General features: G+C 43.6%; 2 protein-coding genes across 10 annotated transcripts in view; one reads left to right on the top strand and one right to left on the bottom strand.

Moving 5' to 3' along the window:
* Positions 1-5,263, top strand: part of FAXDC2 (fatty acid hydroxylase domain containing 2) — a 28,048-nt gene extending 22,785 nt beyond the window's left edge. For all 5 annotated transcript variants that reach the window (XM_066618313.1, XM_066618309.1, XM_066618311.1 and 2 more), the window contains 2 exons: positions 179-345; positions 2,291-5,263. In XM_066618313.1, coding sequence (XP_066474410.1) covers positions 179-345; positions 2,291-2,447 — 324 coding nt within the window. In that variant the 3' untranslated portion in view covers positions 2,448-5,263. The remainder of the gene's footprint in view (positions 1-178; positions 346-2,290) is intronic.
* The window catches only part of LARP1 (La ribonucleoprotein 1, translational regulator), a 92,617-nt gene continuing 84,723 nt past the window's right edge, over positions 4,903-12,796 (bottom strand). For all 5 annotated transcript variants that reach the window (XM_066618304.1, XM_066618305.1, XM_066618306.1 and 2 more), the window contains one exon: positions 4,903-10,885. In XM_066618304.1, coding sequence (XP_066474401.1) covers positions 10,640-10,885 — 246 coding nt within the window. In that variant the 3' untranslated portion in view covers positions 4,903-10,639. The remainder of the gene's footprint in view (positions 10,886-12,796) is intronic.

Below are 12,796 nucleotides of genomic sequence, written 5' to 3'. Positions count from 1 at the left end.
CATTTCCCCTAATATAATTTAATAAAAGCAAAAGCTTAAAATGATAAATACAACACATGTTAGCTCACCATACTCTTACCTAGGCTGCATTTTCTATATCCTCCAGCAGGGACTGGCTTAGGGGGCTTGTCTAGATTTGCATATGTTCAACATATGGGTTTTGTGTTTGAAATTTCAGCTTTCCAACCTGCTGCCTGTATTGATGGGCCCAGTCCTCCTGAAATCTCACATTACTTCAACCTCAGTATGGCTATGTCTTGCCCTTCTGGTTACCACAATCTCACACTGTGGCTACCATTTACCTTTCCTGCCTTCACCAGAGTTCCACGATTTCCATCATGTCAAGTAATTGTACTTTATTCTCTTACATGTATAGTATTCCCTTTCTTCCAGTCTTACACACCTGTACGTATGGGGGTGGGAAGGGAAGGGGTGGTGCATCTAAGAACATAATCTATTCGCAGCCACTGTTATGGCCTAAATCTCAACACTGAAAAATGATCAGTTCAAAACAAGCTCTTTGACCTAACCAGATTTTGTTTTATATATAACCTCAGTGCTTGTAGATAAGAGCATTCAGGCTGTCAAGAATATATGGTGTTCCTTTCATCCATTTCCCCAGGCCACAGCTCTACCCCACCCTTCCAATTAAGAGTCCCTCAAAACAGAAAATATAAAAAAAGACTACAACAATTAACACAATTACACAGGAATTAAAGCATGTCTTAGGACAGGGCCCTAGGGCCACTTGCAGTCCTCGAGGACTTCCAAACCAGACTGCTGGGAGCTCCCCCCCTTCTCCAATGAGCTCTGGCCCTCTGGAGACTTGCTAGAGCCTGTGCTGGCCCGACGCAACTGCTTTCAGCATGACGGCCAACCTCTCGAGTGAGCTAATTTTCCTCAGGATCGGAGGCCCTTCAAAAATCAGATACTGCTAATTACCCTGCAGAGTTCAGCTCCTGCAGTGTGCAAGATAGCTGCTAACTGCCATGCAAGGAGCTGAGCTCCTACAATTTGCAAGCATGTGTAAATACAGGTTGAGTGTCATTATTCATGAGGGTTCCTTTCCTAGAACTCAAGTGGATGGCAAAAATCGAACTATAGCAAATCAATTTAAAAAACAAAGTGCCTTTGCTCAGGTGAATTAAAAACAGCCTTGCTGACCTTTGTGATGTTAAGATAGTCATTAAGACAACAATTCAACAATCAGTCTCTCTCCAGGAACTTAGAAAGGATTTTCTTTCAGGTGTTCAGGAGGAAGGGAGGGGGTCCCTTGGAGAGAAATTGATGGATTGTCAGCTGGCTGCCTTCTCTCTAACTACTGTAAAGGACTGTTTTCCTTTAAATTAAAGGGCCCTTCTCATCATGTTGAGATAAAAATCTCTACAACAGTAAGAAAAGCATTTTAAAGGGGTGCATTTTTTCCCTTCTCCAGGGATCAGCACATTCCTTCTCTTTGCAGTGGCCATTTGTGTTGAGTCAAATCCTTGTATAAAAAAACCTGTGTATAACAAGGTTGGACCTGTATAGGGAGATGATTGTCTGAGGGTCTTTCTGGTATTTTTACTCAAAATATTTATTTCCAGATTTCCCTTTTTAAAAGTCTGGTGAACCTAGATGGGTTCTGAGAGCAGCAGTCACCAAACTCACGACCACTGACCGTCAAAAAAGCAGTGCCCATTCAGACTGGAGCTTACTTTCCGCTTCCGTGCCACATATATTTTCAGTAGATATATTTTCAGCAGGATGCTCTGACAGTTGCAGTACATTATATTTTCTGTACATATATTTTCAGTAGGATGCTCTGGCAGTTGCATCTATTGCCCTGTATCCCAGAATGCTGTGCAACAGGATGCCTGCCCAGAGCAACCCAGTGCCCAGCTCTACTGAGAATACCTGTGGCTCAGAAGTGTAACAGTAAGCTCTGCTCATGGAGTGAAGGGCTTTCCCCAAACCTTGGATCCAGCCCCTGGGCTGAGGTTTGGAAAGTCCTGTGATAGAGCATCATTTTAAGAAGTGGGTCCTGGTGATAAAAAGTTTGGGGACCAGGGGGCTAAAATGAATTGTGTGAATCACACAGTTGCCACCACCCTTTTACCTTGAGATCCAGATGAACCCCACCCATTTGTTTACACAAAAAAAGCAGTTTAGTTTGGACAAATTTTCAGATGGCAAAATGCAAATTTGCATGAAGGTGCAAAGACTACTGATTAGATGTGGGGAAATGGCTAATTATGCCAATGTTAACATATAACATTGTTTTTCCCCCCTCTTTGTCCTTCCCCTCCAGATTCAATCAGTGTTACGGGGTCTTGGGGATACTGGACCGCCTGCATGGAACAGACACAGTATTTAGGCAGTCAAAAGCCTACGAGCGACACTTTGTCCTGCTGGGACTTACACCCCTTACAGAAAGCATCCCTGACTCTCCAAAGAAATCTGAATGAATCTCCCTTCCTTTCCCAAGTGCAGCTAACTTCTATGTCCACTGTATGGGTCAGGGGCCACTGATTTCAGTATGAGGGCCACGTGGTATATTTTACGCATTTTCAGACAAAAAAAATCAGTTTTATAAATGAACAAATGAAATTAAAATGAGTTTTACTTGGATCTTTTTTTGTAAACAGCATATGATTCAGAACAAAAATGTGACAAATACATACAATGCTGTGCCTAGACCGAGAAATGATATACGAGGGTCACCCAGAGAGTAATGCACCACATTTTTTTTCTTCAACATTTATTGAACACAATGAAACTTACACACAAGAAAGAATGATGTTTCTTCTACACTCCCTATTTTTCCACGTAATCTCTGTCCAGTTCTATGGCCTTCCTCCAGCGAGACACAAGGGCATGTATGCCCTGTCAGTACCACTCCTTGTTCTGGTCACGAAGCCATTTCTGCACTGTGCGAATCACCTCTTCGTCATCCTCAAAATGTCTTCCGTGAATGGCATCCTTTAATGGCCCAAACAAGTGGAAGTCTGAGGGAGCTAGGTCAGGGCTGTAGGGTGGATGGGGTAACACAGTCCAACCCTGTTTAGTGATGTGTTCCGAAGTCCTCAAACTTGTGTGAGGCCGAGCGTTATCATGTTGAATCAAACATTCACCTGGGTTGTTATGGCGCCGAAGTAGCTGGAAGTGCTTCTTGAGTTTGGTTAAAGTCTTCACATAAACGTCAGAATTAATGGTGCTGCCTCTTGGCATCATATCAATGAGTATGACGCCCTCACAGTCCCAAAACACAGTGATCATGAACTTACCGGCGGAAAAAGTTGCTTTGAATTTTTTCTTCTGTGGAGATTGAGGATGACGCCATTCCATCGACTGTCATTTTGTTTCGGGCTCAAAATGGTGAACCCAGGTTTCATTCACCTGTCACAATCCTGGACAAGAACACTTCCCCCTCATCTTCAAAACGTTTCAGCAACTCAGAAGCAATGTTTTTTCTGAGAGATTTGTGGTCCACCGTAAGACAGCGCGGAACCCATCGTGCACACACTTTTGAGTAATCAAGAGGACGGATGATTGCATCCACACTTCCTTTGCTGATTGACAGCTTCAGCGCCAACTGCCTAGTCATTATGCGTCGGTCCTCGCGAATGAGCACATCAGCAAGCTGCGTCTTGTCAGGCGTGACAGCCGTGGATGGCCGCCCCGAACACTGCAAATCTTGGGGCTCTGCCGAACCGCCTTCTAATGGCCTCACCCTCTGTGCCCAGCGACTAACCGTACTTCTGTCGACTGCAGATTCTCCATCAACTGTACACAAACGTTTGTGAATGTTCAACAGTTTCTTTCTCCGCAGTGAGAAATTCAATGACGACACGCTGCTTGTAACGTACATCACTTACAGACGCCATTTCGAAACACTGCTGCAGCTACGCTATCTGTCTGAAGAAACCAAAAATTTGTGTGCGCACTCCTGAAAATTCAAATAATGTATATCTAAAGTTTCACATTCGTACCATTACTGTAGGCGGAGAAAAAAAATGTGGTGCATTACTTTCTGGGCGACCCTCGTAGTTAATATTGCAAAAAATTTCAGATTTTGGCAAGTCAGAAATTCACCCCAATTCTGATAACCACAAGCAATGGCTTTCTGGTAGATTTCATCTAAAATTGGGAGTAAAGCAACCCATTGTTTATTGATATTGTTTAGCCTTGGATAGCCAGTAACGACTGTAGGGACTGAAATCTCCTACAGCCATATCCCAGAATACTAGGATGGCTCATACTAAGCAATAAACGGCAAGGCATAAAACTTATTTGGAACTACAATCTGTCTTGTGCTACAGTGGCACAAAACCAGAAAATGAGAGAATGCAGCAATGGTGTAGTTAAAAACAAATTATTCTTGTGCTTTGATCTCATTTGGGCCTAGTTCTTCCAACTAGGGGATGAGGGGGTTAAATATCTTTGCCATTTCGGACTCTATCTAAAGGGTTACATGACAGAATGCTCCCCCTCCCCAGACACCTGCATGCTGAAAACAGTTATTTTGGGGATAATGCTAGAACTTCATCTTTCTAACATCTTATTTTCTATAATTATGCTGAATTATGGATTTAAAAAAATAGAGAAATATTTATCATGAAATTCCTCCTACCAGACACAGCTGACCATCTTATCAGGATTTGTGAGAACTAGGCCTCAGAGCAGGCTTGCTTATTATTCTTAAGTCAGAAATCTTGTGGAAGATTCCGAGTGGAACGTAAAGCTGCTATTAAAAACAGCAGTTATGTCTAGCCCCATCTCTACCATCATAGAACTCTGTTCACACTTACCTGTGTAAGCATGCCATGCCAGTATTTCGTAGACTCACAGTTCCATATTTGACTGTCTATGGTGGAAACAGCCTCTGAGTACACACAAAAAGAGTCCAAACAGCATTGTCTTTTGAGGTTTTTATTTTTATACATTTTTTGTATTAAAAAGGAAAAAGCATAATTACCACAAGTTACAAAGGACTAAAGCACTACTAGAATAATGAGTCACATCAGCCTAGAAAGCAGATACTCTGAATAATATTACTGTTTATAATACAGGCTCTCATTCAAGTATTTTACATTTTTTTCCTCTTTCTTTTTTCCCCCCAAATGTGATGATGATCCTAGCACATGGGTTAAGAATTACATACTATTAACAGGATATGGGATTGTGTATGGTCGGCCATATTAACAAGATAATTTCCTCCCGGGTGATAAGGTAACAGTTGTTTTTAATGTTTACCTCAAGAATAAATACAGCTGAAAATGATTGCAACACTTCTGGGGTTGTTTTACTTTAGCAAAAGAGAAAAAGTTAGAGCGCGCACACACACACGCACTCACCCTCTACCTGCTCAGGGAGAGAAAGTAACCCAAACAAACCAATGTTTTTTTTCTACTGTGACCAAGTTGCCAGACATCTATACAGAACAATCATTGCATCTTTTGCAGGTTGCTTATCCAAAGTTTTTAGCAGCTTATGACAGATTTCACGCTAAATGGAACTCCAACCCTCACATTTAAAGCTCAGCGCTGACTTCTGAGTCACAGTTTCACAGGCTGGAGATCCCAACCATCACGGTAGTGCACTACTGCAGGGGCAAAAATCAACAGGAGGAGAGGATTCAGTCATTCTTGTTCTACAGCCACAATGCTACTACAGCAGGATGGCTTTGACGGACAAATTTCTGCCAAGGGTATTAAAATCCCTGGACCAAGGGATGTCTTTGGCCCAGGCCACCATGCTGTTCTAACATTTTATATTGTGAGAGGGAGGATGAATAGATGCAGGAACAATACCATTGAGGAAACAAATAAAGGAGGGCCACAGAAGGCCATCAGACTTGGAAGAACATAGTCTGTAAAACCACATACAAATGGTTTTAAGCCTTTCCATGCTTCCAGCCATAAGGTGTCCTCATCACAGACACAGCGGTCCTATGTTCAAGTGTCTTCAGAAAGTGAAAATGTAAACTAACAGAAATGTTATCCTTAGAATTTTTTTTAAAAAACACTTTGTCCAACCCATGTTGCTGAGATGAAGTTTCCCACCACCCCCCATAAAACCACTCATATATGAAATTAATTTAAAAAACTGAGGCATTTAATAAAGCTACCCATCCCTCTAAAAACCTAGCTTTTTATTTTAAAGATATTGACAAATCCAAGTTTTAGAAGAGGATCCACAAGGAGCTATAAGTAATATAGAGTTTGGTGCAGCAGAGTTTGGTGCATTAACATTGTTTTTGCTTAACCAAAAAGAAAAATGGAGCAAGGCATGAATGACATCTCCCATCCCATGACATTTTTGTATGGCAGAGTACTTCAGGTTACTGTGCCATGTGTTAACAGTACAGTCAACCAATCAGAAGCAAGACAGGCAAGGGCAGAGCCTTGACAGAATACCACAATTGCAGATAAAGCAAAGGTGGGAGAAGGAGCAGGAGGGGGCAAAAAGGGTTAGGACAGACAGAGCACCAACACTTAGTAATAATAAAGGTCACTTACTTTCACTGTCAAATCCTAAACCAAATTGGGGCCCCTCATCAAGGTCTGCCTATAAGGGGACAAGGGCACCAGCTATCCAGGATGAGATAGACTCTTTAGACAATGTTTGGTCTAAGATAGGCAAACTAGCCGAATTCCCAGTGGGATGTACTGCTTTGACAGTAGCTTGTAGACACAAGGCAATAGCAGGTGGTTCCACAAGCACAACACAACTGAGGAACTCTCAGAAGGTACAACCACTGCAGCATCAGAGACCAAAGTTTGTTGAACTTGGTCCATTTGACAACAAAGATGCAAACAAACAAAAACTGTTACAATGTAGGGAATCCCTTTCACTTTGCAAAAAAGATAAGAGTAGCAAGATCCATCATCTCTGCTGGGAAAACTTGAGCCAGAAGCTCTATCTTCTCCCCCCATTTTTATATATAACAAAATATGGATGAGGAAAAGAGACTGGCTGTACCAATGGCCATGCAAAGCATCAGCTACCGAACTGTTCCTGTACATAGCAACTGTATACCCCACAGATATAGGTCAGTTCCATAACCATGACCTTCTGACACTATGCAGCCAAGGCACTGGATACATGACAGCTACATGTCCACAAACACATACCACTGCCATCTCAGACCCATCAAGGATGCAAAAAACTAGGCAGCGAGCATCTTCAAGCTTGTCTCTTGAACAGCAGATAAGGACCTTGTGGTCAGACCACATGGTATATCCAGGAATAGCTGCACTGGACACAATGATGCGCCCATTCTTATAGGAATTATGGTCCTGTCAAAACCAGCTTCTTACTTCCTATGTGCTATCTATCCCTGCCTTCTGAAAAGATCTGCTAACTATGTAAGAAATGTTCTTCTGCACCACCATTGATAAAGTTTCTTGCGTCTTGAATTCTTCAGCAGAGATAAGCAACATATCACCCAGGGTCCTTATGTGAAACAGACAAGCCACTGCTGGTCCGGTTTAAGGGATTAACAACCATTAGGGTGGGCTTCCACCACTATTTCTTTCCTCAGAGGAAAGCTTAAAAAGAAGTTCGCTGGTTATCTCACAATGGATCAACCCTGGACATCTGCTCCTAAATTGTCATGGGGTCTCAGGAGCACTGGTTACCTTATTTCATGTTGTGGTGAATATACAAGGTTAGTGTCCCAGATTGTTTCTGCCTCTTCAAACTGAAATCCAGTCAAGTCTAAAAAGCAGCCTAGTTTTAGCATGTAGAACTAGATAATCAAAAGCCTGCAGTGAAGTTCAGACTGTCAGTTCCATGTTAGAATGGTTCTACTATTGCAATGCATCCAGGAAGATCACAGAGGGTACTCTGTCATACCCAATCAAACAATGGAATGCTTGCTTTTATTTCTCATGCCTTTTAATGGTACACAATGATAGGCTAGAGGCTTGATGTAACACAGGATCACAACTGACATAGCAAAAACAAAAATCCAGCTACATAGCCACAAGCTGTGCTTTAACTGTATGATCACCCTCTGTAACTAACTGTCACTAATAACATGCTCAACACAGCTAGAAATGAAACATTAGCTTGACAAAATAGATCCTAGGCAATAAAAGCCTGTCTCCTCGATTAGCTATACCTGTAGTACCACCACATAGCAAGAGTGATGAATCAACCCATCAGATCTACCATCAGATCCCCTGCACCCCGAGTCACAAATATTTGCTCTAAACGGCTAACTGCAGAACATACAGAACCTTTTACTGACATGGCTACACTTTTTGCAGTGTGTTATGAAAGATCTGGAAAACATGCCTGGAACATAAACCTTAAAACGCAGACCACCAAAGGCATCTCTTCTTCTCCCATCCTTGCCTTGGATCCAAAATAGCAAACGATTGCTTCTGCTTGTGTATGGATTTTTTTCCTGCCCACTCCTCCAGCAGTTGCCCTACACCTCCCCCAAAAGCTCCTCCCAAAGGTTGTGCAAACCTCCAGGGCAGCTTTTCAAGAGGTACAAGGCCTGCCAGTTAAAGGAGGAATTGGTGAGGCCCCCCCACCCCCACATGCATAAAAGTGTCTTGCATGGGGGGGAGGGGAGATGAATATTTAGAGCCAAGCCATGGTAGTTAGGACGCAAGTGGAATTGTATCCTTTTTGTAACTATTGTTGCATCCCTTTTCAGAGTTATGACAAGCAGGGTGGCACAATGACCAAGTAATGTCAGTTTTTCCTTTCCCCACTGAATTCTCCAACTTGCAGAGCAGGGACCAATATGCTAGGGAGATAACAAAACACAGGACACAACAAAGCAGGTTGTCAGATACAAGATGCCTGTATGCATATGCCTCCATCTTCTCTGAAGTTCACTCCTACAGCTCTAGTACCAGTTGCTTTTAAGATGTTAAGAGCCATGTGGGCACAAACTGAGAACAGTTTTGGACTTGGCTCCAGCAGTTAACCCAAAAGGCAGCCAAGTCAAGCACGGTGCTCTGTATAAAGTCCTACGACAGAGGGAGAGAGGACATGGTTCCAAATACATGAAGTGATCTTGGGATGCAAACAGTCAAGGTGTCTGTAGCAAGGGAAGAGTCTAAACAGCGGTGTCCTCCTTGGCTACATGGTCAACCCAGGGAAGGAAGGCAGGCTAGCATGCCAGTCTTTAAAAGCGCCTACAGAAAAGAAATCCCGCATAGCAAAGCTAACACTCAGCAAGCCGCCTCTGATCTGGAAGCCACCACAAAAAAAATCCCACCTTTTGTTTGCTTTAAAGCTGATTTGTGTGCGTACACATTCTTCAACCACATACGTTAAAAAGCAAGGAAGTGCCCCGTGGATCCTCTCTGTGCAAGTTACCCATTCCTGGCACATCTGCCTGCCTGCCCTGGGGGAGGAACAGTTCATGAGATGAACAGGCTGGTTCTTGGCCTGTCCTGGTGGGAGAGGGAGGAAAATGGCAGTGCACCTGGAGGTCTGAATGAAGCAATAGCGTGTGCAGTTGCTGTTGCAGGAAGGGCAATAACAGTTGATACATTTAAATTGGCATCAACTACACAATAGCAAAAGTCTCAGATTGAAGTGCCCTGCAGTACCCCCTCCTCCAGAAGGAAATTATCCACGTAGTTTGAACCAACATTCATTTAAGATGTTAACAGTATAGTTCCAGGGTCAACGCCAACCTCAGCTGGGTCAGAGGGGATATCACCAGCTATCTGCAGACAGGAGCCACTGGTCAGGGGAACAGCAGAGACCAACATGGTCCCAAGTTCCAAGAAGATGCCATGCTCCAGACTTGCTCAGAGAAGTCAGGGATGCCTCCAAGTTCCCAACTCCACAATAAGGCAACTCATTATTTTCAAGGAAGGAAGCAAAGAAACAAGACTTTTTTTTTTAAAGAAGTTTTTTTTGTGATTTTTGTTTTGTAAGGGAAAGCTCTTTCAGCAAAGTCTCATCTCATCATTCCTATGTGCAGGGAGACACTGTGCGAGTTTATGTTCTGCCCTTCACACAAAAGGAACTGGGCAAGCCCAATGCGAGGTGGGTCCATGTTCGACCAGGGTCCTTTGGTTGACTTCCAGTAGTCAGTCAATGATGGAAAGGGTGAGCAGCATGGAAGGGAGCCATAAGAGAAGTGACACTGATGACGGTGGCAAAGGACTCCTTGTACATTGTCATATCTGGAATGGGAGGTGCCTGCTGGGCTTGGGTAGTCAAAGGCCAGTTTCCAAATGGAACCAACTGTTCCGCCCACCCTCTCCAGCTTTCTAAGTGGGCTGCATAGTTGATCAGTGTCCAGAGGAAAGAGAAGGAGCTGGATCACGTAGCTGCATGATGCAGAGAATTGTTTTGGTTTAATCCAAACAAAACTTCTTCTATCAATAATTTAAAACTTGATATATATATAATATATATATATAAAAAATCTCCCCCTTCCCAACCCTACCCCTGAAAGGCGCTAAGACATGAAAATGTGAGGATCTGGCTCCAATCAATGACTTAATCACAGCGAGGAAAAGGATGCTTTCAACTTGGATCACCTCGTTTTTCCAGTCAACAAGATAAATCGTGTGCGTGGGTAGCTCCCACCTCCCGCAAGAAGCCTAGTCTTGGGTGCCCACATTCCAACTCCCTTTGTGTCCCTGCCTCCTTTCCATTAGAAGTTCTGGTGTGTCTACTTCCCCATTGTTTGAGTTTCCACAGTCGCTGTGGAAACTGCATGTGGTTGGCTCAGGTTTTTGGCATCCTCCTGCACAGGCTGGCTAGATGAAGTGGGAACTTGGCTGGATGAGACAAAGACTTGATTGGATGGGGTCTGGCTGACTGGTTTGCTGGAAGACTGGGATGGGTATCGCTTTCTTCCATCTACTCCTGATGTTGATGGGTATTTCTTGTGGCCACTTTCTTCCCCGATAGGGGGCTAAAAACAGGGGAAAAAAATCAAATGAATTATATAGCACTTCCACACCCATCTCAAAACTTCCCATTCTGTGGCACATCCAGCATTTTTTGAGCCGCCCTTTCTTTTTTCACATTTAAGAACGTAAGAACAGCCCCCCACTGGATCAGGCCATAGGCCCATCTAGTCCAGCTTCCTGTATCTCACAGAGGCCCAACCAAATGCCCCAGGGAGCACACCAGATAACAAGAGACCTGCATCCTGGTGCCCTCCCTTGCATCTGACATAGCACATTTCTAAAATCAGGAGGCGGCACATACACATCATGGCTTGTAACCCATAATGGATTTTTCCTCCAGAAACTTGTCCAATCCCCTTTTAAAGGCATCCAGGCCAGATGCCGTCACCACATCCTGTGGCAAGGAGTTCCACAGACCGACCACATGCTGAGTAAAGAAATATTTTCTTTTGTCTGTCCTAACTCTCCCAACACTCAGTTTTAGTGGATGTCCCCTGGTTCTGGTGTTGTGTGAAGGGTAAAGAGCATCTCTCTATTCACTCTGTCCATCCCCTGCATAATTTTGTATGTCTCAATCATGTCCCCCCTCAGGCGTCTCTTTTCTAAGCTGAAGAGGCCCAAAGGCCAGTGTGTTTTTGACCTTGTGTCCTTGAGCTGCTGGATGTGCCTGCAAGTTTATAAAGGCATCTAGAGAGTATGGGGAGGAGCCATTTCCACAAATTCGCTTATCTACGTATTGGGTCTGGCCCCCACCCCTGCACACATCCCCTCTGGATGTGAAGGGAGCAGAGCTCGCCTCACCTCCAAAACGTCCTCTGAGCCCAGCAGAGGCTGAGGGCATCTGTCAGACTGAGCCCAACAGTAAAAAAAAAATCACTTACAGTTTCACAGAGAAACTGGAAGTGACATTTTTCATGCCTTATATTTGGGAAGCCTGTGAAAACCCTCCAAGTCTCTGCTGGGCTCAAAGGACTCTTCAGAGGCAAGGGGAGCAGAGCTCCCCTCACCTCCAGAAGGTCGGGGGTGTTCCCGGTTTCAGTTAACTGTGGGGGGGTGGTGGTGTCCAGAACAGAACCCCTTTGAATATTGGGGCACACCTATATACTGCAGCAGATAAACGGCTTCCAACCTTTTGTATTTTCCAATTAGATCAAGCTACAGAGGAAATGAAATGGCAAAGAAAATAATCTTTCTTGGAGGAAAAACTTGATTGGGAGAGAAGACAGGCACAAAAACTAAAGCTATACATGATGGAAACATGGTGCTGGATTCCACTTATTTACACAGCAACTAACCTGAAATCAACACCCAAAACTCTGCCTCCTCTTCCAAACTGGAACTAACTTCCTGTACACAGTTTTAAAAGAATCAGCAGACAAAACATAAGCCTTATCCTCTCCAAACCCATAATCTTTCCCTCAGCCTGCCATCTCAGATACAAGTTAGGTTAAAAGGAAACACTTTTCAACACTATGTTGTTCTACCCAATTTTATGCTGTTGCACTTTTTCTCTTGTTCTACATCTGTTGGGGGTGGGGGAGCAAACAGAATCCCAAAATGGTTATTTTAGGTTTAGCAGAAGAAAGCTCAAATAAGTGCTTTAAGTGAAATAAGAATGATTTGCTTTGAAGAAGTGCTACAGAAATTATAAGGCCCATCTAGTCCAGCATCCTGCTTCCTTACAGGAACCAACCAGATGCCTCCAGGAATCCTACAAGTAATAAGCCAACAGCCCTCCCCACTATTGGGTATTTGGTAACATACTGCCTCTGAACACAAAAGCTTAATGCAACCCTGCAGATATGCTTGGAAATCACTCAAGAGCAGCATTCTAGAAAAAGCGTTACTGTTAAAACAGCAGCTCTTACTGTATACTTGTTTGCAAAGGTGCTTTTCCTCCAGTGCTAAGGATT

Source organism: Tiliqua scincoides, chromosome 2 (assembly GCF_035046505.1).
Source record: "Tiliqua scincoides isolate rTilSci1 chromosome 2, rTilSci1.hap2, whole genome shotgun sequence".
Lineage (NCBI taxonomy): Eukaryota > Metazoa > Chordata > Lepidosauria > Squamata > Scincidae > Tiliqua > Tiliqua scincoides.
This window is presented reverse-complemented; position numbering and strand designations above follow the sequence as displayed.